The sequence below is a fragment of the Scyliorhinus canicula genome, chromosome 27 (genome assembly GCF_902713615.1).
Source record: "Scyliorhinus canicula chromosome 27, sScyCan1.1, whole genome shotgun sequence".
Classification (NCBI taxonomy): domain Eukaryota; kingdom Metazoa; phylum Chordata; class Chondrichthyes; order Carcharhiniformes; family Scyliorhinidae; genus Scyliorhinus; species Scyliorhinus canicula.
The window spans coordinates 11,651,297-11,675,849 of NC_052172.1; the positions used below are offsets into that span (position 1 = coordinate 11,651,297).

The following is a 24,553-nucleotide window of genomic DNA, read 5'->3' on the forward strand; positions in this document are numbered from 1 at the left end:
GCACCTCTGCCGTTCACGCCGGCCCAATATTCTCTGTGCAATGTCTCCTAACTCCCACCTATCACTGGCCTTCTCTCTGCTCCACCCCTCTTAAACAGTATAAAATCCATCCCCTTTCTCCCTCTCTTTAGCTCTGAACAAGAGTCAAACGGACTTCACCAAAGACCTGCTGAGTTTCTCCAGAATTTTCTGTTTTTACTCCTCCCACCCACTCCACCTCACCCTATCAGCATACACTTCTATCCTTTTCATATGTTCCTCCTGCCCAGGGTCTGAACTTCTAGCTTTCTCTTCTATCTCCACTATTATCCCCTCTGAGCTCATCTTGCCCATGTGATCCATTCCTGCTCTCTCAAACCCTATTATCAATGAGCTCATTCCATGCTGGCTCCCATTTTGGCCGATATAAAAGATTATTATCTAAATGGCATCCTGCATGTCTGTGACATAGGCAGACTTTCTCTCGTGGTTCTTTTCGACCTGTCTATAGCTGTTGACATGGTTGACCACACCACCCTCCTCCCAACACCTCCCACCATCGTCCAGCTAGGGGGAACAGCTCTCACCTGCTTCCATTCTTCTTCATCTATCTGTAGCCAGAGAATGATCTTGCACTGGTATTTCCTCCTGCTCCCGCACAGATACCTATGGGATCATACAATCTCTTCAGCGCAGGAGGAGGTCATTTGGCCCTTTGAGTCTGTGCCAACACTCTGAAAGAGCACCTTACCTAGGCCCACTCCCCCACCCAATCCCCGTAACCCTAACAAAGGGGCAATTTATCATGGATAATCCACCGAACCTGCACATCTTTGGACTGTGGGAGGAAACCAGAGCACCCGGAGGAAACCCACGCAGACATGGGGAGAGTGTGCAAACTCGAAATCGAACCCGGGTTCCTGGCGCTTTGAGACATCGGTGCTAACCACTTTGCCACCTTGATAATTCCGAGGTTATGCACTTTGAAAGAAGAAACAAGACAAGGGAGTATGAAATGAATGGCAGGATACTCGGAAGCTCAGAGGAACAGATGGATCTTGGGGTACTTGTTCACAGATCTCTAAAGGCAGTAGTGCAGGGAAATAGGGTAGTTAAGAAGGAATATGGGGACACCTGCCTTTATCAGTCATGGCATAGAATATAAGAGCAAGAAGGTTATGTTACAGAATGTTAGTTAGGCCACAGCTGGAGTACTGTGTTCAGTTCTGGTCACCTCACTATATGAAGGAAGTTATTGCATTGGAAGGGATATAGAGGAGATTCACCAATATATTGCCTAGGATGGAGCATCTGAGCTATGAAGAGGGACTGGATAGACTTGGAGAGAAGGCTGATGGGGGGGGGGGGGGGGGGGGGTGTAACAATTGGGATGTACAAGATTATGTTGGGTTTGGACAGGGTAAATAGGAAACAGTTGTTCCCATTGGTTGAGGGACCCATAACAAGGGGGCATCGTTTTAGGGTGAGGGACAGGAGATTCCGAGGGGATTTGAGAAAAATTAATTTCACTCATAGAGGATGGTGGGAATCTAGAATGCACTGCCTGGGCAGGTAGGTGAGGCTGGAAACCTCACAAAAAGCACCTGGATGATGAGCATTTGAAACAAGGTCACGTTCAAGAACTGGGACAAGTGCTGGTAAATGGGATTAGCACAAGATTACATTCATTGGAGTTTAGAAGAGTGAGAGGGGATCTCATTGAAATTTACAAAATTCTAACAGAATAGACAGGGTAGATTCAGAAAGAACGTTCCCGATGGTGGGGGAGTCCAGAACTAGGGGTGATAATTTGAGGATAAGGGGTAATAACCTTTTGGGACTGAGGTGAGGAGAAATTTCTTCACGCAGAGAATGGTGAATCTGTGGAATTCACTACCACAGAAGGCAGTTGAGGCGAAAACATAGAACATAGAACATACGTGCAGAAGGAGGCCATTCGGCCGGCCCACTTAAACCCTCACTTCCACCCTAGCCCCCTGACCCAATAACCCCTCCTCACCTTTTTGATCACTAAGGGCAATTTAGCATGGCCAATCCACCTAACCTGCACATCTTTGGACTGTGGGAGGAAACCGGAGCACCCGGAGGAAACCCACGCAGACACGGGGGGAACATGCAGACTCCACACAGACAGTGACCCAGCGGGGAATCGAACCCGGGACCCTGGCGCTGTGAAGCCACAGTGTTATCCACTTTTGCTACCGTACTGCCCACCTTAAAACTAATGGAATTATGGGGCGGATTCTGTGATCCTGAGGCTAAGTGTTGACACCGTCAGAAACCCGGTCGCATTTCTCGACGGCATCAACACGGCCTCAGGATGAGCAATTCTGGCCCCTACAGGGGGCCAGCACAGCACTGGAGCGGTTGACGCCGCTCCAGCTGCTGATCCTGGCGTGAACTGGGCACCGTGGGATCCGCGCATTGTGTAATTTCAGGAAGGAATTTGATACAGCTCTTGGGGCTAAAGGGATCAAGGGATGTGGGGGGAGCAGATCAAAGAACAAAGAACAAAGAAAAGTACAGCACAGGAACAGGCCCTCGGCCCTCCAAGCCTGTGCCGACCATGCTGCGCGTCTAAGCTAAAATCTTCTACAATTCCTGGGTCCGTATCCCTCTATTCCCATCCTATTCATGTATTTGTCAAGATGCCCCTTAAATGCCACTATCGTCCCTGCTTCCACCACCTCCTCCGGCGGTGAGTTCCAGGCACCCACTTCCCTGTGTAAAAAACTTGCCCCATACATCTCCTCTAAACCTTGCCCCTCGCAACTTAAACCTATGACCCCTAGTAATTGACCCCTCTACCCTGGGAAAAAGCCTCTGACTATCTACTCTGTCTGTGCCCCTCATAATTTTGTAGACCTCAATTTTGTCGCCCCTCAACCTCCGCCATTCTAGTGAGAACAAACCGAGTTTATTCAACCGCTCATCATAGCTAATGCCCTCCAAACCAGGCAACATCCTGGTAAATCTCTTCTGCACCCTCTCTAAAGCCTCACATCCTTCTGGTAGTGTGGCAACCAGAATGGAACACTATACTCCCAAGTGTGGCCTAATTAAGGTTCTATACAGGAATTCTATACAATGAAGGGGCAGCAGGGTAGCATGGTGGTTAGCATAAATGCTTCACAGCTCCAGGGTCCCAGGTTCGATTCCCGGCTGGGTCACTGTCTGTGTGGAGTCGGCACATCCTCTCCCTGTGTGCGTGGGTTTCCTCCGGGTGCTCCGGTTTCCTCCCACAGTCCAAAGATGTGCGGGTTAGGTGGATTGGCCATGCTAAATTGCCCGTAGTGTCCTAATAAAAGTAAGGTTAAGGGGGGGTTGTTGGGTTACGGGTATAGGGTGGATACGTGGGTTTGAGTAGGGTGATCATGGCTCGGCACAACGTTGAGGGCCGAAGGGCCTGTTCTGTGCTGTACTGTTCTATGTTCTACAGCTGCAACATGACTTGCCAATTCTTATTCTCAATGCCCGGCCAATGAAGGCAAGCATGCCGTATGCCTTCTTGACTACCTTCTCCACCTGTGTTGCCCCTTTCAGTGACCTGTGGACCTGTGCACCTAGATCTCATGACTTTCCGTGATGATCAGCCATGATCATAATGAATGTCAGAGTAGGGTCGAAGAGCCGAATGGCCTCCTCCTGCTATTTTCTATGTATGTTATTGTCGGCGCGAGAGCCATCCGCCCGAAGGGTCCACCACACTTGCAGGCAGTGCATGCCGGAGTTTTATAGAGAAAACACCCCCCACTACCTTCCCTGATGGTTAGAGCTTCTTAATTCTGGACCTTTTTTTTCTTTGCATCTTTTCTTTCCCCAGGTTGGGAGAGTAAGTGGTGCTGCAGCTGTCACTCACTCTCAGTGATTGACACACCACACAATCTGGGGCAGGGGTGGAGGAAGGTGCTCCTGTTAAAGGGGCATGTCCCGTTGGCCGACCGCGGGCCGCTTTCGATTTATCCGCCGATCCTGGGCCTTTAATTACTCCGCCCCCACCCCCCTGAATTTGTGTCGGCGGTTGGAAAAGCGGACGCCGGAGAGGCGGGCGGGCGCGCGCATCACCGCGCGTGCTCATTGGCTCGCGGTGACGCAGGGGGCGGGGCCCCGTTGCGTCACCGCCGGGAAGACGCCCAGCCGATTGGCGGAGGCCGCTGCCGATCGGCGAGCCCCGCCCCCTGTCTCCAGCGGTTGGGGCCGAGCCCAGCGCGAGCGGCGGGCGGGACGGTGAAGCGATGGACAACAGCCGCTTTAGACAGCGTAAGTCACGTACGTGCCCCCCGAGTCTTTATTGAAATCGGTTGTCCGTGCGACGGCGGAGGCGGCTGCGAAAGTTCTCCTGGCGGCCTCTTTCGGAAAGCCGGCACCGAGCGGGAAGAGGCGAGGCGGCGGCGTTACCCCCGGGGACCGACTGGGGGAGGGGATGGGATATTCCACAGACCCCCCCCCCCGACTAGGAAGTGGCATTGCCTACAGATCCCCCCCCAAGACTAGGAAGTGGCATCACCCATAGACCCCCCCACCCCCCAGACTAGGTAGTGGCATCACCCATAGACCCCCCCCCTCCCAGACTAGGAAGTGGCATTGCCCATAGACCCCCCCCCCCCGACTAGGAAGAGGCATTGCCCACAGATCCCCCCCCCCCCGTCCCCCAAGACTAGGAAGTGGCATCACCCATAGACCCCCCCCAGACTAGGTAGTGGCATCACCCACAGACCCCCCCCCCCAGACGAGGAAGTGGCACCACCCACAGACCCCCCCCCCCCAAAGACTAGGAAGCGGCATTCCCATAGACCCCCAGATTAGGAAGTGGCATTGCACACAGACCCCCCCCCCCAGACTAGAAAGTGGCATCACCTATAGACCCCCCCCCCCCAAAGACTAGGAAGTGGCACCACCCATAGACCCCCCCCCCAAGACTAGGAAGTGGCACCACCCACAGACCCACCCTCCCCACCCCCAAGACTAGGAAGTGGCATTGCCCACAGACCCCCCCCCAGACTAGGAAGCGACATTGCCCACAGACCCCCCCCCCCAGACTAGGAAGTGGCATCACCCATAGACCCCCCCCCCCCAGACTAGGAAGTGTAACCACCCACAGACCCCCCCCCCCCCCCCCCCCCAAGACTAGGAAGCGGCATTCCCATAGACCCCCAGATTAGGAAGTGGCATTGCACACAGACCCCCCCCCCCAAGACTAGAAAGTGGCATCACCCATAGACCCCCCCCCCCCAAGACTAGGAAGTGGCACCACCCATAGACCCCCCCCCCCCCCCCAAGACTAGGAAGTGGCACCACCCACAGACCCACCCTCCCCACCCCCAAGACTAGGAAGTGGCATTGCCCACAGACCCCCCCCAGACTAGGAAGTGGCATTGCCCACAGACCCCCCCCCCACAGACTAGGAAGTGGCATCACCCATAGACCCCCCCAGACTAGGAAGTATAACCACCCACAGACCCCCCCCCCCCCAAAGACTAGGAAGCGGCATTCCCATAGACCCCCAGATTAGGAAGTGGCATTGCACACAGACCCCCCCCCAGACTAGGAAGTGGCATCACCCATAGACCCCACCCCCCCCAAGACTAGGAAGTGGCACCACCCACAGACCCACCACCCCCCCACCCCCAAGACTAGGAAGTGGCATTGCCCACAGGCCCCCCTCCCACAGACTAGGAAGTGGCATCACCCATAGACCCCCCCCCAGACTAGGAAGTGGCACCACCCAGAGACACCCCCCCCCCCCCCCAAGACTAGGAAGTGGCATTCCCATAGACCCCCAGATTAGGAAGTGGCATTGCCCACAGTCCAGCGACACCCCTGAAAACTGAGGAGTGGGATATCCCAGGCATGCCCCTCCCCCATACTGAGGGGAAGGTGGAGTTGGGGGTTGGGATAGCCTGGAGAATGCCTCCCCCAGATTGAGGGCATGGAGTACAGGAGATATCACCCTGCCCCACCACAGACTGAGGGGCAAATGGGGTATGCTGGACCCCATATTGGAGGAGAGAACATGCTATCAATGGATACCATGGGGGTTACCAATGACCAGACGCTGAACTGGACCAGCCATACATCAGGTCAGAGACTGGGGATCCTGTGAGTATCTCACCTCCTGAACCCCCACCCCCACAAAGCCTGTCCACCATCTACAAGGCACAAATCAGGAGCGTGATGGCATACTCTCCGCTTGCCAGGATTGGTGACGGGTTCAGTGCTGATTTTGGCGTTGTAAAACGCCAAAGTTCCCACACCTACGTCAACTTAGTCGCTAAATCGGAGAATCCAGCCCCCTGTCTTTCAGTTTTTTTCTACCAAATTGGAGAACTTCACACTTATTCATATTCTAATCCATCTGCCATGATCTTGCCCGTTCATTTAGCTTGTCCAAGTTTGAGACGTTGGGTGTAGAAACTTGTGGGGGACAGAGAAAGACTGATGGGGGACAGAGATAGAGAGAGACCTGTGGGGGACAAAGAGAGGAGAGACCTGTAGGGGACAGAGAGAGATAGACCTGTGGGGGACAGAGAGGGAGAGACCTGTGGGGGACAGAGAGGGAGAGACCTGTGGGGGACAGAGAGGGAGAGACCTGTGGGGGACAGAGAGGGAGAGACCTGTGGGGGACAGAGAGGGAGAGACCTGTGGGGGACAGAGAGGGAGAGACCTGTGGGGGACAGACATACAGAAACAGAGAGAGAGATAGAGTGAGACCTGAGGAGACCTTCAACAAATTCAGGTGGGAACCCATAGGAACAACTTTTTCCAGAGAGTGGTAATAATTTGGAACTTGCTACCATGAAGGAAAGATATATTTAAGGGATATCTAGATGAGTACATGAGGGAGAGAGGAATAGAAGGATATGCTGATAGGACATGATGAAGAAGGGGATGAGCTTGTGTGAAGACTAAACACTGGACTAGACCACTTGATCTGAATGGCCTATTTCTATGCTACATACTTTAACTGTACAACACTGTGTGTGACCATACCTCTCTACTTCCCCATTTCTCTATTGACCATCTCACCATCCACCATTCTCCAAGAGCAGCCCTTTTTTTGCTAAGGTCTGCTGGTATTTATGCTTGCTCTCCCCCTGAGCCATCCGCCCTGGAACAGGTATCTTACATTGAAAAAACATATTTCCCAAAGGCAGAACTCTTCGGGGACCCCCAGACATCCTGTATAATCCTCCTTCATGGACCTGCACCCACTTCTAGTCCTCTTACCTTCCTGTGGGAACAAGTGTTCAGGGAATCCAAATCTTAATTATATATTTTGGAGACTATACATGGTTCTGATGATTTCAGTAAACGAGGAAGACTTGCATTTATATTTTTTTGTTCATTTATGGGATGCGGCCATTGCTGGCTAGGCCAGCATTTATTGCCCATCCCCAGTTACCCTCAGAGGTGGTGGTGAGCCCCCTTGAACCGCTGCAGTCCATGTGGTGCAGGTGCACCCACTGTGCTGTTAGGGAGGGAGTTCCAGGATTTTGACCCAGCGAAAGTGAAGTAATGGCCGATATATTTCCAAGTCAGGATGTTGAGTTACTTGGAGGGGATCCTCCAGGTGGTGGGGTTCCCAGGTATCTGCCGCTCTTGTCCTTCTAGATGGTAATAGTTGTGAGTTTGGAAAGTGCCTGTCTAAGGAGCGTTGGTGAGTTACTGCAGTGCATCTTGTAGATGGACCACACGGCTGCCACTGTGCGTCGGTGGTGGAGGGTTTGAATGTTTGTGGAAGGGGTGCCAATCAAGTGGGCTGCTTTGTCCTGGATGATGTTGAGCTTCTCGAGTGTTGTTGGAGCTGCACTCACCCAGACAAGTGGATCACAAGTCCATCACACTCCTGACTTTTGTTTTGTAGATGGTGGACAGGCTCTGGGGAATCCACAGGATTCCCAGCCTCTGACCTCTTTAGAGCCACAGTATTTATACGGCTGGTCCAGTCAGTGTATGTCTGCGCTCTCAACCTCAGGATGTTCCATAGTACTTTACAGACAATGAGGTTTTTTGAAGTCTAGTCATTGTTATTATGTAGGAAACGTGGACGTGCATTTGCGCACAGCAAGCTTCCACAATCAGCAATGTGATAATGGCTGGATAATCGTTGGCGATGTTGGCTGAGGGATGAATATTGCTCAGGTCATCGGGGAGACCTTTGCCCATCTTTGAAATAGTATCGTGGGGTCTTTGCATGGACCCTAGTGAGCAGACAGGGCTTCGCTTTATCGTGTCTCAGCCGGGGAGACAGTGCAGCAGTCACTTGGTAAAAGAAAGTCTAAATTCATATACTGTGGCGTGGCCCAATTTATAAATAAAGTCTCTGTGCTGACATGGTAGGAAAATAAGAACCAGGAGCAGGAGTAGGCCATCTGGCCCCTCGAGCCTGCTCCGCCATTCAATGAGATCATGGCTGATCTTTTGTGGACTCAGCTCCACTTTCCGGCCCGAACACCATAACCCTTAATCTCTTTATTCTTCAAAAAACTATCTATCTTTACCTTAAAAACATTTTAATGAAGGAGACTCAACTGCTTCTCTGGGCAAGGAATTCCATAGATTCATAACCCTTTGGGTATAGAACATTCTACAAGCCGGTATGACCCCCGTCTACAGAAAATGACTCTTTATTGTTTCGGCTCAAGAGGCTGTGGATAATCTGAATTCATAACCTGGTTACAACAACGGTCACCTTATTCTGTCACTCTCTATTTCAGCTGCCAAGACGAGAACGAGGGGGCCGATGCACGCCGAGGGAGGCCCCAGCCATCTCTTTGAAGACACCAGCGGGAATATGAGTGCCCCAGGAGCAGGATATGAGGACAGCAGCGCTGGCTTTGGCCTCTCGGGACAGGGCTTCCTCAGCGACCCTGTGGTGTCTAACCTGGCAATGGCTTATGGCAGCAGTTTAGCCAGCCAGGGCAAGAACATTGTCGATCAAAATGTAAGCCGGGGGGGGGGGGGGCTATTTTGTTATCCCCTTTAATCACATTTTGCTGTGATGTTTTTAACTTTCTGTTGAGATTGTTTAATTTGATGCAGTAAAGTCGCTGTGGTCCAAGGTGACCATTGGCTGCTTTCCCCTTTGATGTGGAGAGCTGACTGGTGGTGATTTGAAATAAATTTAGAGTACCCAATTATTTTTTTCCAATTAAGGGACAATTTAGCGTGGCCAATCCCCCTACCCTGCACATATTTGGGCTGTGGGCGTGATATCCATGCAGACACGGGGAGAATGTGCAAACTCCACACGGACAGTGGCCCAGAGCTGGGATCGAACCTGGGACCTCAGCGCCGTGAGGCAGCAGTGCTAACCACTGCGCCACCGTGCCACCTTGACTGGTGGTGATTTAACCTGAGGATCACCACACCGCAGGTGAGGGGCAAGGTTGAGAAGGCGGGGCCTTCATGGAGAACCTCAGCCTGTACATCAGTTGAACCTGTTGGTCTCTGTGCATCACAAACCAGCTGAAGAGGCAACTGAGCTAAACCGGCCCCTTCAAGGAACTGCATTTTTAAAAAATACATTTAGAGTACCCAATTAGCAGTCCCATTGCTAATCACTGCGCCGCATGCCGCACCGATGAGGTACGTTTTACCTGAGCCATTGCCGGATTGGGCGCCAATGTATAGATCAGCAATAGATATACGGCACAGGACAAGTTAGGAGGTGGACAGCAGGGTTTTGGATGAAGCTGCAAAGTGGGTGCAAGTCCCCTTCTATTTGGTAAATTCCAAGTGGGTGGCAGCAGAACTCTAATCTGGGTAAACTGTTGACTTCAAAAGGAAAGTGGCGGAGAGAGAGAGAGAAAATGGGCATGTTTGCTTCAGTTTGAATGGAGAGAGAGATGTTTCAGGAATTATTAACCATTTTTCCAGAAAAATTCCAAGAATGAGGTACAACTGAGCGACGTACTTTGAACCAAAATCCGTTTGTACTGGTGTAAAATGGACAGTCCCGTCATCTTCTGAGACACAGGGCGGGGTTTTCCCTCCCCTCCCGGCGGGGTGCTCTCCGGTGGCAGAGGAGGCTCTCCAGTGGCCGCCGGCAGGATCTCCCGGTCCCGTCGATGACAGTGGCTAGCCCGTCCCGCCGCTGGGGCCACCTCTTTGGCGGGCCTGGAAGATCCCACCACCAGCGGGAAGGGCAGCGAGATCCAACCCAAAGGGTTTATTTGTTAACAAGGCATTAACAATATATATTCAAAGTTAGATGGTCAGTTTGTGGGGAGTCATCCTGTGATTGGGAGTTAGTCGATTTGTTGCGGGATTCTTTGAACTTGTCCCAGTGTCATTTGAAGAAAAGGAAGAGATGTTTCCTTGAGATTCCAGACCAAAGTGGGGACAGGCATGTAGCTGCTTTAACAGAAAACGAGAGAAGGCAGAAGGAGTGAATGGAGGATCCCGAGTCGAAGGCATCAGACATATTCCTTGTTGTGATAAAGCACTGGTAACATCCACCAGCAATATGAACGCCCTCAGCTTCTGCCCCAGCAGTGTCTACGAGAGTCCTGGAATGTACCCCAGTGAGATTGTAACTGAGGCCAGTACCCACTAGCTTCACCATCTTACCTCCTGCCAATCAGCCCAGGTACAGTGTACCGAAAGATGGGATTGGCAACCATACCCATGGGTGACTGCAGTGTAAGTGGCCTGGCTAGCTGCATGCCCCCCAGTCACGCCACATCTTGCCAATCCTCAATGGGACTGCTCTGTATATGGGTTTGGGGATGGTTTGACACTCTGATGTCCCACCTTACAGGAGTATGTCTGATTCCTTCGATGCCAGAGCCTGATTAGCTCTGAACTTCGGTGTCCTGACCCAGAAATCCTCAGGCCCAGACCCAGACGAGGGATCATTTGAGCATGCCATTATCTTCAATTCCTCAGCATCAATATTGTACAGATTGACTAAAATGGTTTAATATCATTGGTACTTTTCATTCTGCATTTTGCTTCTTAACCCCCTGTCTGATTCTGATAACTATGTAAAGGAACGTGACTGAACCCTTTACCCTTGACTTCTGCAGATTGATCGATTTATTCCGGTGAGCAAATTGAAATATTATTTTGCTGTGGACACCATTTATGTTGGGAAGAAACTGGGACTGCTCATCTTTCCCTACATGCACCAGGTAAGGGAGGTGACCTTTCACTGGTGATTCAGCTGAAAGGGGCATTAATCACGAAAGCAGAGCTGTCACGTGTAACACGGCGGTTAGAATGCTGAAGCCTTGAAGCTCACTGAACCTTCCCATGGGTGAAGGGATTTGTAAATCTTTGTTGAATTGTTGGGGGAGAAGCCGCCGTGCAGTTGCGCATGTCAGTCAGTGGTCCCTGGGAGACACTGAGAATGGGTTCACCATTCACTTGATCAGTTCTCAAGGACAGATCTGCACAATTGCTCTGTCAAATACTGTTTCCAGTGGCAAGAAACTATTTGCCGCGATTTCCACTGAGCAACAGGAAAATTGAGTCACATTTTGGAGGGACGTGGACACTTCTCGTGCAGCGCCATGTCTCTACTTGGTAGCATGAGCATTGGGGACAATAATGTGATGATGCTGGAGCACCAACAGGGACACCTAAGAAGGGAGAATTGAGCTTGACGGCCATGCACAGAATCTCTACAGTGCAGAAGGAGGCCATTCGGCCCGTCGAGTCTGCACCTACTGTCTGAAAGAGCACCCCACCTAGGACCACTCCCCCGTCCAATCCCCGTAATCCCATAACCGCAACTAAAATGCACATCCTCGGGACACCAGGGGGCAGTTTAGCGTGGCCAATCCACCTAACCTGCTCATCTTTGGACTGAGAGGAAACCGGAGGAAAGACAGGGAGAGAAAGTGCAATCTCCACACAGACAGACACCCGAGATGGGAATCAAAATCAGGTCCCTGGCGCTATGAGGCACAACCAGGGATGCAGGTGTTCCTCGGGGTCTCCAGGGTGATCCTCCTCATTCGTATGTTTGTAAACTTTCTCCTGAAGTGACCGAGAGGAGGTTTTCTTTCTCATTCAATTTGCGTTGGTTATGCACTGATTGTCAGCGATCTAATTGTTGGTTTAATTCTGTGTGACAGAATTGGGAAGTGCGATACCAGCAAGACAGCCCCGTGGCCCCTCGGGTCGAAGTGAATGCTCCTGATTTATATATTCCAGGTAGGTTACTATCTATAGTCTGAATCAGTCTTGTGAGGTAGGATTGGGTGGGGAAAGGGGCTGACACTCTAATCAACCCAGTTCTGATGAAAGGTCACAGATCTGAAACGCTAGCTCTGTTTCTGTCTGTGCAGGTGGTGCCAGACTTGCTGAGTATTTTCAGCATTCTCTGTTTTTATTTCAGAACTCCAGCATCTGCAGTATTTTTCTTTTCTGTTTATTATGATCAGCATGTTTGTGAGGTTCAACCCACACAACAGTGATGGATACCCCTGTCACTGGAGGGAGATTTTACCCCATAGTCTTCAGAGAGGGCGAATTGGGAGTCATTTCCAGGTTACGGAAAGGGTTCCGCACTCGCTGAGCAGTTGATAAACTTTGCCCCCCGCCCAAAAAAAAAACATGAGACTGGCTTTGTCCTGGCAAGATTTCCTGAGGGGAGCTGCGTTTCTGGTCAATTTGCAAAGTCTTGGAATTACAGCTACTCGTGCGCCTGCCGCTCTCTGATACCTTCACAACTGCGCGGATCAGCGTATTAGCTATCCGTGTACAACATTACCCCTGAGCCCAATCCCACCCACCGTCCACTCGTACAGTGGATAGCGATCAGGAATGGGAACTCTGGGCGACACGGTGGCACAGTGGTTAGCATTGCTGCCTTACGGCATCGAGGTCCCAGATTCACTGTCTGTGTGGAGTTTGCACATTCTCCCCGTGTTTGCATGGGTTTTGCCCCCAAAACCCAAAGATGTGCAGGGTGGGTGGATTGGCCACACTAAATTGCTTCTTAATTGGAAAAATGAATTGGGCACTCTAAATTTATAACAAAAAAGGGAATGGGAACTCTGGCCATTTCATTCACTCGCATTGAATTTCAATGCTCCCATCCTGGCTGAAATCCGTTAACAGGCCACGGACCAGGATTGGAAAGTTGGTCTGTACAGCTAAGTCACACACGTGGCTGTGCGTTTGCGCATTGAGCCCTCGGAATATGGGCGGGGCATTGACTTGCTGTTACGCTTAAGCAAGGCTTGTATTTGATTGTGTGACCACGCATTTCAATTGGTAGGTGATTGCAATTTTGTGAAAGAAGGTCACAAAAATATTCTCGATGGACTTGCAGCAATAGTATTGCAGGCTGGCTTAATGGGCTGCAGCACTGTCACTCTCTGTCAAATTCCTGTCTTGTGTCCACTTCTCTCTCTCTCTCTCTCCAGCAATGGCGTTTATCACATATTTACTGGTAGCTGGATTTGCTCTTGGAACTCAAAGCAGGTGAGGATCCTCTTGTCACATCATTCCCACTTTCTGTTCTAACCGGTGTTTAATTCGAATGGCCTTTGGCATTCAACATCATTCATGTTTTTACATGGATGGGGTGTGGGCATTGAAAAAGAACTTGCGTGACCGTAGGACATCTCAAAGTGCTTTACAGTCAATGAAGTACTTTTGAAATATTGTCATGTGGGAAATGCAGAAGCCAGTTTGCATGGAGTAATCTACCACAATAGCAGCCATCAGGATATGTTCAGAGTCTCACCCAAAAGACGGCACCTCCCCTGGCACTGCAACACCCCCTCCTGGAGACTGCGGCACCTCCTCCTGGGGACTGCAACACCCCCTCCTGGAGACTGTGGCACCTCCTCCTGGAGACTGCGGCACCTCCTCCTGGAGACTGCGGCACCCCCTCCTGGAGACTGCGGCACCCCCTCCTCCTGAAGACTGCGGCACCTCCTCCTGGGGACTGCGGCACCCCCTCCTGGGGACTGCGGCACCCCCTCCTGGAGACTGCGGCACCCCCTCCTGGAGACTGCGGCACCCCCTCCTGGAGACTGCGGCACCCCCTCCTGGAGACTGCGGCACCCCCTCCTGGAGACTGCGGCACCCCCTCCTGGAGACTGCGGCACCCCCTCCTGGAGACTGCGGCACCCCCTCCTGGAGACTGCGGCACCCCCTCCTGGAGACTGCGGCACCCCCTCCTGGAGACTGCGGCACCCCCTCCTGGAGACTGCGGCACCCCCTCCTGGAGACTGCGGCACCCCCTCCTGGAGACTGCGGCACCCCCTCCTGGAGACTGCGGCACCCCCTCCTGGAGACTGCGGCACCCCCTCCTGGAGACTGCGGCACCCCCCTCCTGGAGACTGCGGCACCCCCTCCTGGAGACTGCGGCACCCCCTCCTGGAGACTGCGGCACCCCCTCCTGGAGACTGCGGCACCCCCTCCTGGGACTGCGGCACCCCCTCCTGGAGACTGCGGCACCCCCTCCTGGAGACTGCGGCACCCCCTCCTGGAGACTGCGGCACCCCCTCCTGGAGACTGCGGCACCCCCTCCTGGAGACTGCGGCACCCCCTCCTGGAGACTGCGGCACCCCCTCCTGGAGACTGGCGGCACCCCCTCCTGGAGACTGCGGCACCCCCTCCTGGAGACTGCGGCACCCCCTCCTGGAGACTGCGGCACCCCCTCCTGGAGACTGCGGCACCCCCTCCTGGAGACTGCGGCACCCCCTCCTGGAGACTGCGGCACCCCCTCCTGGAGACTGCGGCACCCCCTCCTCCTGGAGACTGCGGCACCCCCTCCTCCTGGAGACTGCGGCACCCCCTCCTCCTGGAGACTGCGGCACCTCCTCCTCCTGGAGACTGCGGCACCTCCTCCTCCTGGAGACTGCGGCACCTCCTCCTCCTGGAGACTGCGGCACCTCCTCCTCCTGGAGACTGCGGCACCTCCTCCTGGAGACTGCGGCACCTCCTCCTGGGGACTGCGGCACCTCCTCCTGGGGACTGCGGCACCTCCTCCTGGGGACTGCGGCACCTCCTCCTGGGGACTTGCGGCACCTCCTCCTGGGGACTGCGGCACCTCCTCCTGGGGACTGCGGCACCTCCTCCTGGGGACTGCGGCACCTCCTCCTGGGGACTGCGGCACCTCCTCCTGGCGACTGCGGCACCTCCTCCTGGGGACTGCGGCACCTCCTCCTGGGGACTGCGGCACCTCCTCCTGGGGACTGCGGCACCTCCTCCTGGGGTCTGCGGCACCTCCTCCTGGAGACTGCGGCACCCCCTCCTCCTGAAGACTGCGGCACCTCCTGGAGACTGCGGCACCTCCTCCTGGAGACTGCGGCACCCCCTCCTCCTGAAGACTGCGGCACCTCCTCCTGGAGACTGCGGCACCTCCTCCTGGAGACTGCGGCACCTCCTCCTGGAGACTGCGGCACCTCCTCCTGGAGACTGCGGCACCTCCTCCTGGAGACTGCGGCACCTCCTCCTGGACACAGCAGCACCCCCCCCCCCCCCCCCCCCAGGCACTCCCTTGTAGAGTTGCCAAGATCTTAGTGCTCCTGTCTCTGGATCAGGATTTGAACCCACAATCTCCTGGGGGGGGGGGGGGTGAGAATGTTCGCCACTGAGTCAGACAGAGCTGGGGAACACTTTCTTACTTTAAACACTTCCTCCATTTGTCAGTCTTTATTGTGGTTATTCAATTTTGTTCATTCTCCCATCCCAAAACAATGTGCCATTCCGATGCCGGTGACAAACCTGTTGCGGTTTATGCTGTTCTCCAGCTGATTGTGCTGGGAAGTGTACGAGAGAGGATTCTGTTGGGAAGTCATTCCATCGCGGAGTAACTGGAATTGACCAAGGATTCAAGGTTAGCGCTGTTGCTTCACAGCGCCAGGGACCCGGGTTCGATTCCCAGTTTGGGTCACTGTCTGTGCGGAATCTGCACGTTCTCCCCGTGTCTGCGTGGGTTTCCTCCGGGTGCCCCGGTTTCCTCCCACAGTCCAAACGTGTGTGGGTTAGGTGGACTGGTCACGCTAAAGTGTCCAAAGGTTAGGTGGGGTTGCTGAGTTACGGGGATAGGATGGGGGTGTGGGCTTAGGTGGGGTGCTCTTTCAGGGATCGGTGTAGACTCGATGGGCTGAATGGCACTGTAAATTCGATGGAATCTTCTCAAAGGAAATTAGGGATGGGCAACAAATGCTGGAAAAGCCAATGGTGCCCACATCCCGTGAGCAAATACGTTTTATAAAGTATTTGGAAAACCCTTGCAGAAATTCAACCCCAATGTAACTAAAATGGGACATCTGTTTGTCATTTCCTGGTGCATCTTTGGATTTGATGGAGGTTTCTCAGAACTAGGACAACTCTCGTATCCATGGACTGCAAATTTTAGAATATTGCATTACCGAGTGTCTCTCCCTCTGTTTCGTTCCTGAACAACATGATCAGCAAGTGACCCAGGACAAACTCTGAATCGACATCCAGCTCCTGCCACCTCCCGACAGATTTCACCAGTCAATAAAGATTATTATTGTTGCTTCACAGCGCCAGGGTCCCAGGTTCGATCCCCGGCTTCTCGGGTCACTGTCTGTGCGGAGTCTGCACGTTCTCCCCGTGTCTGCGTGGGTTTCCTCCGGGAACTCCGGTTTCCTCCCACAAGTCCCGAAAGACGTGCTGTTAGGTGAATTGGACATTCTGAATTCTCCCTCGGTGTACCCGAACAGGCGCCGGAGTGTGGGGACTAGGGAATTTTCACAGTAACTTTATTGCAATGTTAATGTAAGCCTACTTGCGACAATAATATTATTATTAAATCTGCATTGTGACTGCACGATAAAAGTGTATCGACCTCCAGTTCTTTATCGTGCCATGTTTCCAGCCAGAAGCTTATGCACACCCAGCATTTACTTACTAACTTCTCTTACCCACAGGTTCTCTCCAGAGGTGTTGGGGATGCAGGCCAGCTCAGCATTAATCTGGCTGGTCATTGAGGTGCTGGCTATCCTGCTCAGCCTCTACCTGGTCACAGTGAACACAGACTTGACCACCATCGACCTCATCGCTTTTGCTGGATACAAGTATGTCGGGTAGGTGTGGGAGAGATGGACTTGGGCGGGTCTGTGGGCACCAGTGTCAGTGCAGTTAAACGAGTCTGTAGTCATTTATGAAATAAAGAACAAAGAAAAGTACAGCACAGGAACAGGCCCTTCGGCCCTCCAAGCCTGTGCTGACCATGCTGCCCGTCTAAACTAAAATCTTCTACACTTCCGGGGTCCGTATCCCTCTATTCCCATCCTATTCATGTATTTGTCAAGATGCCTCTTAAACGTCACTATTGTCCCTGCTTCCACCACCTCCTCCGGCAGCGAGTTCCAGGCACCCACAGCTTCTGTTGTAAAAAAAAAACGTGCCTCGTACCTCTCCTCTAAACCTTGCCCCTCGCACCTTTAAACCTAGTGCCCCCTAGTAATTGACCCCTCTACCCTCGGAAAAATTCTCTGACAATCCACTCTGTCTATGCCCCTCATCATTTTATGGACCTCTATCAGGTCGCCCCTCAACCTTCGTCATTCCAGTGAGAACAAACCGAGTTTATTCAACTTCTCCTCATAGCTAATGCAAATGTCTGACTTCTTACCCACAGGATGATCACTGGAGTCGTGGCCGGGCTGATTTTTGGAAGAACGGGATATTACGTTGCACTGGGCTGGTGCTGCATCTCTATTGTGGTGTTCATGGTGGGTTTAATTATTTAGCTTACTTCCCTGGTCACTTCACAACTTGTAAATGGTAACCCACCAATATCATTTCACCTTCCTTGAGGTACTGATGCTCTCAGGGATTGTGGTTAGCATCGCTGCCTCACGGCGCTGAGGACCTGGGTTCAATTCGTATCCCGGGTCACAGTCCGTGTGGAGTTTGCACATTCCCCCCGTGACTGGGTGGGTTTCACCCCCACAACCCAAAGATGTGCAGGTTAGGTGGAATAGCCACACTAAATCGCCCCTTAATTGGAAAAAAATAATTGGGTGCTCTAAATTAAAAAAAAAAAAGAATTGAACACTTACGGTTCTATACAGCTGCAGCATGACTTGCCAGTTTTTATTCTCCAATGCCCCGGCCGATGACCGTATGCCTTCTTGACTAACTTCTCCACCTACGTTGCCACTTTCAGTGACCTATGGACCTGTACACCCAGATCCCTCTGCCTGTCAATACTCGTAAGGGTTCTGCCATTTACTGTACATTTCTCACCTGTATTAGACCTTCCAAAATGCATTATCTCACATTTGTCCGGATTAAACCCCATCTCTCCGCCTAAGTCTCCAACCGATCTATATCCTGCTGCATCCTCTGATGATCCTCATCGCTGTCCACAATGTTTATTTTTTCAGATTCGAACGTTGAGACTGAAGATTCTGTCTGAAGCTGCGGCCGAGGGCGTTCTGGTGCGAGGGACGATGAACCAGCTACGCATGTACCTGACCATGGCCATCGCCGCAGTGCAACCAGTCTTCATGTACTGGCTCACGTTTCACTTGGTCAGATAGGAAAGTTGGATTACCTCTATGTTCCCTGGGGTGGGGATTAGAGGTGTGTCCATCTGCCCCCCCCCAAATGTAGGGCTGAGGGGAGAGCACAATTGGGGGAATCTAAATCCCAGCGGTTTGGGGGGTGGGTTGGGGTTAAACGCAGGACAGTATTGTTGCCCCGAGGGGTTAGCCGTCTCCCGTGGCGATGTGGAAGGAGCCATCTCGCAGAGAGGAGGGGTCCAACTCCCCGAGTAGTGGGGGGTGCAAAAGCGTGATATGGGTGTGGGGGACATGCAGGACAGGTCCATCTCCCCAAGGGGCGCTTGGTCATGTCCTCTCCCTTCGTGGATATTGGGCTTTTTTCTGTTGAGCTGTCTGTATAATCTGAAACGCAACAAGTTCATTGGTGATGTGTCCGTCCCAGATAACTAATCTGATCGGAAGGAAAAAGCCGGTGGACATTCCTGCTGTGTGCTGACTTTCCAGTTCGCATGGTGGGAATTTTTAAAAATATCTATTTATAAACATTGAAGTTGGGCAAATAAAATATGGAAAGTATAATATCTTGTGCAGTTTTGTTGGGATTGTTTCAGGGGAAAGTCTTCTACTGCAGGAGCCATTGACCAGGAGTCAACAGTGCCCCAAGGGTCAATAACGTGGTTTCAAGGGGCCCACCAGTATCTCCAGTCTTCACTGTGCACCAATTCAAAGTTGCTTTAATGCAAATCCCAGAGGCTAACCGCACTGTACCTTCCAGGCCCAGTCGTCGCCAGCACCGTAACTCTAGGCCTGTGCTCATCCGTCCACCATGTTATCGAAGAGATGGTGACCCGTTTTTGGTAGTTGCACTTGACTTGTTAACGGATAAGAGAAGCAAGAGCTAGTACGGTCATCACTTACCATTGGCCTTATCAGCACTCTATACAGCTCCAGCGACACTTTTCAACCTTCGTAACAGTCTAATCAAGTGGGCAACACTCCCGTCAACCTCTGGCCTCCAAACTTGAGTATGGCCAAGTGAATAAAAATGGTCTTGACAGAATTCTTGCTCGGAGTCAGCAACTAGTTTCAGATTAAAGTCCAACAGAAATAATATATATGTATGTTTAATTGTACAATTAAGCTTTATACAGAAAGAGTACTTATGTTTCATGACATTTGAGTCAGTTTATTAATAGACAAAATCTACTGCAATGCCCAAAATTTCTCATAAGAATTAGAAGTGGGAGTGGACCATACAGCCCCTTTGAGTCTGCTCTGCCATTCAGTACAATCATAGCTGATCTTGAGCCTCAACTCCCATTTCAAATCATGCAATCTCAGTAGGGGGGACCATTTAGCCCATTGAATCTGCACTCCAGCCAAGTGCACTCCCTCGCCATATCCCATTAACCTAACCTACACACCGTTGGACACTACAGGACAATTTAACATGGTCAAAACTACCTAACCACATCTTTGGACACTTGAAGGGCAATTTAGCGTGGCCAATCCACCTAACCTGCACATCCTTGGACAGGGGGAGGAAACTGGAGCACCCGGAGGAAACCCACGCAGAAACGGAAAGTACAAACTTCACAATCACCCATGGCTGGAATGGAACCCCAGTCCCTACTGCTGTGAGGCAGCAGTGCTACCCACTGTGCCATCACATCTCCCCAAATCCATTGATTTCCTCCTTGATATCCATTGCTATTCTCAAATGTGCACAGCCCTCTAGAGAATTCCAGAGTTCACAACCCTTATGAGATTTCGCCTCAAGCTCAGTCCTAAATAGCTACCCCCTGATACTGTGCCCCCCCCCCCCCCATCTTCTAATTCCCCAGCCAGGGGAAATAATCTCTTTCTCTCTCTACCCAATCAAGCCCCTTCAGAATCTTTTTCATTTCAATTAGGTCGCCTCTCAAATCTATCCACCCTTATCTGGCAGTGCATTCCAAATTTTTTTTAAAATAATTGTTATTGAAAATGTTTTAATTTACACAACATCAAACCATACTAAAATACAAACGATAACAGTAATAACAACAACCATAAACCTTCGTCCTTCCTCCATGAACAACCCAACATATTAACAACTTAAGTTAACCCATTGTTAAGTTACACAACCGCAGCAAAAAATATATAGAAACTATAGTTAGGAACACCCCCCCTTCTCTCTCTTTCCCCCCCCCCCCTCTCTCTCCCCCCTCCCCTTCTCTCTCTCCCCCCCTTCTCTCTCTTTCCCCCCCGCTCTCTCCCCCTCCCCTTCTCTCTCTCTCCCCCCTTCTCTCTCTCCCCTCCCCCTTCTCTCTCCCCCTCCCTCTCTCCCCTCCCCCCTCTCTCCCCCTCCCCCTTCTCTCTCTCCCCTCCCCCTTCTCTCTCTCCCCCCTTCTCTCTTCCCCCCCTCCCCTCCACCTTCTCTCTTCCCCCCTCCCCTTCTCTCTCCCCTTCTCTCCCCCTCCCCCTTCTCTCTCCCCCCTCCCTCTCCCCCCTCCCCCCCTCTCTCTCCCCTCCCCCTTCTCGTTCCCTTCCCCCTTCTCTCTCTCCCCTCCCCCTTCTCTCTCCCCTCCCCCCTCTCTCTCCCCTCCCCTCGCCGTCTCTCTCTCCCCTCCCCTCGCCGTCTCTCTCTCCCCTCCCCCGTCTCTCTCTCCCCTCCCCCCTCTCTCTCCCCTCCCCCTTCTCTCTCCCCTCCCCCTTCTCTCTCTCCCCTCCCCCTTCTCTCTCCCCTCCCCCTTCTCTCTCCCCTCCCCCTTCTCTCTCCCCTCCCCCTTCTCTCTCCCCCTCCCCCTTCTCTCCCCTCCCCCTTCTCTCTCCCCCTCCCCCTTCTCTCTCTCTCCCCCTCCCCCTTCTCTCTCCCCCTCCCCCTTCTCTCTCCCCCTCCCCCTTCTCTCTCCCCCCTCCCCCTTCTCTCTCCCCTCCCCCTTCTCTCTCCCCCTCCCATTCTCTCTCCCCCTCCCCATTCTCTCTCCCCCTCCCCCTTCTCTCTCCCCCTCCCCTTCTCTCTCCCCCTCCCCCTTCTCTCTCCCCCTCCCCCTTCTCTCTCCCCCTCCCCCCTTCTCTCTCCCCCTCCCCTTCTCTCTCCCCCTCTCTCTCTTCCCCCTCCCTCCCCTTCTCTCTCTCCCCCCCTTCTCTCTCTTCCTCCCCCCTCTCTCTCCTCCCCCTCCCCTTCTCTCTCTCCCCCCCTTCTCTCTCTCCCCCCCCCCTCTCTCTCCCCCATACTCTCCCCCCCCTCTCTCTCCCCCCCCCTCTCTCTCCCCCTCCCCTTCTCTCTCCCCCTCCCTCTTCCCTCTCTCTCCCCTCCCCCCCTCTCTCTCCCCTCCCCCTTCTCTCTCCCCTCCCCCTTCTCTCTCCCCCCTTCTCTCTTCCCCCCTCCCCTCCACCTTCTCTCTTACCCCCTCCCCTTCTCTCTCCCCCTCCCCTTCTCTCTCCCCCTCCCCCTTCTCTCTTCCCCCCCTCCCCCTTCTCTCTTCCCCTTCCCCTTCTCTCTCCCCTCCCCTTCTCTCTCCCCTCCCCTTCTCTCCCCCTTCTCTCTCTCCCCTCCCCCTTCTCTCTCCCCCTCCCCCTTCTTCTCTCCCCCCTCCCCCTTCTCTCTCCCCCCCCTCCCCCTTCTCTCTCCCCTCCCCCTTCTCTCTCCCCCTCCCCTTCTCTCTCCCCTCCCCCTTCTCTCTCCCCCTCCCCCTTCCTCTCTCCCCCTCCCCCTTCTCTCTCCCCCCTCCCCTTCTCTCTCCCCCTCCCCTTCTCTCTCCCCCTCCCCCCTTCTCTCTCTCCCCCTCCCCCTTCTCTCTCCCCCTCCCCTTCTCTCTCTCCCCCTCCCCTTCTCTCTCCCCCTCTCTCTCTTCTTCCCCCTCCCTCCCCCTTCTCTCTCTCCCCCCCTTCTCATCTCTTTTCCCCCCCCCATTCTCTCTCTCCCCCTCCCCTTCTCTCTCTCCCCTCCCCTTCCTCTCTCTCTCCCCCCCCTTCTTCTCTCTCCCCCCCTTTCTCTCTCTTTCCCCCCCTCTCTCTCCCCCCCCCCTCTCTCTCCCCCCTCTCTACCCCCCCCTTCTCTCCCCCTCCCCTTCTCTCTCTCTCCCCCTGCTCTCTCTCCCCCTCCCCTTCTCTCTCTCTCTCCCCCTCCCCTTCTCTCTCTTCCCCTTCTCTCTCTTCCCCTTCTCTCTCTCCCCCCTCCCTCTTCTCTCCCCTCCCCCCTCTTCTCTCCCCCCCCCTCTCCCCTCCCCCCTTCTCTCTCCCCTCCCCCTTCTCTCTCCCCCTCCCCCTTCTCTCCCTCCCCCTTCTCTCCTCCCCCTCCCCCTTCTCTCTCTCCCTCCCCCTTCTCTCTCCCCTCCCCCTTCTCTCTCCCCTCCCCCCTTCTCTCTCCCCTCCCCTTCTCTCTCCCCCTCCCCCTTCTCTCTCCCCTCCCCCGTCTCTCCTCCCCTCCCCTTCTCTCCTCCCCTCCCCTTCTCTCTCCCCTCTCCCCTCCCCCTTCTCTCTCCCCTCTCCCCTCCCCTCCTTCTCTCTCCCCTCCCCCTTCTCTCTCTCTCCCCCTCCCCCTTCTCTCTCCCCTCCCCCTTCTCTCCCCTCCCCTTCTCTCTCCCCTCCCCCTTCTCTCTCCCCTCCCCCTTCTCTCTCCCCTCCCCCTTCTCTCTCCCTCCCCCTTCTCTCCTCCCCTCCCCCTTCTCTCTCCCCTCCCCTTCTCTCTCCCCCCTCCCCCTTCTCTCTCTCTCTCCCTCCCCCTTCTCTCTCTCTCCCCCCTCCCCCTTCTCTCTCTCTCCCCCCCTCCCCCTTCTCTCTCTCTCCCCCCTCCCCTTCTCTCTCTCTCCCTCCCCTCCCCCTTCTTCTCTCTCTCTCCCCCCCTCCCCTTCTCTCTCTCTCCCCCTCCCCCTTCTCTCTCTCTCTCCCCCCTCCCCCTTCTCTCTCTCTCCTCCCCCCCCCCTCCCCTTCCTCTCTCTCTCCTTCCCCCTTCTCTCTCTCTTCCCCCCCTCCCCCTTCTCTCTCTCTTCCCCCCTCCCCCCCTTCTCTCTCTCTTCCCCCCCTTCCCTCTCTTCCCCCCTCCCCTTCTCTCTCTCTCTTCCCCCTCCCCCTTCTCTCTCTTCCCCCCTCCCCCTTCTCTCTCTTCCCCCCCTCCCCCTTCCCTCTCTCTCTCTTCCCCCCCATCCCCTTCTCCTCTCTTTCCCCCTCCCCCTTCTATCTCTCTTCCCCCCCTCCCCCTTCTCTCTCTCTTCCCCCCCCTCGCCCTTCTCTCTCTTCTTTCCTCCCCCCCTCTCCCCCCCTCTCTCTCTCCCCCCTCTCTCTCTCCCCCCCCCCCTCTCTCCCCCCCTCTCTCTCTCCCCCCCCCTCTCTCTTCCCCCCCCCTCTCTCTCTCCCCCCCTCTCTCTCGTCCCCCCCCTCTCTCTCTCCCCCCCCTCTCTTCCCCCACCCCCTCTCTCTTCCCCCCCCTCTCTCTCTTCCCCCCCCCCTCTCTCTCTTCCCCCCCCCTCTCTCTCTTCCCCCCCCCCCTCTCTCTCTTCCCCCCCCCCCTCTCTCTCTTCCCCCCCCCCCCCCCCCTCTCTCCCCCCCCCCCCCCCCCCCCCCCCCGGGGTTGCTGCTGCTATTGACCAAGATACCTATCTTTGAGCCAGGAAGTCCAGAAAAGGCTGCCATCGTTTATAGAAACGATCGTTTATAGAAACGATGCTATAGGCTCCACCTGAAGAAGGAGCCGTGCTCCGAAAGCTCGTGTTTGAAACAAACCTGTTGGACTTTAACCTGGTGTTGTAAGACTTCTTACTGTGCTCACCCCAGTCCAACGCCGGCATCTCCACATCATCGTTTATAGAACCCTTGAATTGATCCTCTCAGGGCAAATTTAACCCTTTCCAACTTTATAAATCCCGCCATGTCATTGACCCAGGTCTCCACACTTGGGGGCCTCGCATCCTTCCACTGTAGCAAGATCCTCCGCCTGGCTACTAGGGACGCAAAGGCCAGGACACCGGCCTCTTTCGCCTCCTGCACTCCCGGCTCCACCGCAACTCCAAAAATCGCGAGTCCCCACCCTGGTTTGACCCTGGATTGACCCTGGATCCAACCACCCTCGACACTGTCCCCGCCACCCCCTTCCAGAATTCTTCCAGTGCCGGACATAC

The 24,553-nt window shown here is 54.0% G+C and overlaps 2 protein-coding genes across 4 annotated transcripts in view; one reads left to right on the forward strand and one right to left on the reverse strand.

Moving 5' to 3' along the window:
* LOC119957827 (basic phospholipase A2 PA-9C-like) overlaps window positions 1-4,404 on the reverse strand; it is a 39,125-nt gene extending 34,721 nt beyond the window's left edge. The window contains exon 1 of the mRNA XM_038785962.1: window positions 4,274-4,404. The gene's annotated coding sequence lies outside the window, so the exon portion shown is untranslated. The remainder of the gene's footprint in view (window positions 1-4,273) is intronic.
* yif1b (Yip1 interacting factor homolog B (S. cerevisiae)) lies at window positions 4,138-19,031 on the forward strand. 3 transcript variants are annotated; one of them, XM_038785960.1, is made up of 8 exons: window positions 4,138-4,269; window positions 8,718-8,944; window positions 11,031-11,135; window positions 12,084-12,162; window positions 13,380-13,437; window positions 16,869-17,024; window positions 17,582-17,675; window positions 18,333-19,031. In XM_038785960.1, exons 1-8 carry the CDS (start codon window positions 4,236-4,238, stop codon window positions 18,486-18,488), a joined length of 909 nt encoding a protein of 302 aa, XP_038641888.1. In that variant the 5' UTR covers window positions 4,138-4,235; the 3' UTR covers window positions 18,489-19,031. The 3 variants fall into 3 exon arrangements, with proteins under 3 accessions (XP_038641888.1, XP_038641889.1, XP_038641887.1); XM_038785961.1 differs by having other exon boundaries at window positions 4,141-4,260; XM_038785959.1 differs by lacking the exon at window positions 4,138-4,269 and adding an exon at window positions 5,819-6,080.
* Window positions 19,032-24,553: the final 5,522 nt, after the last annotated feature.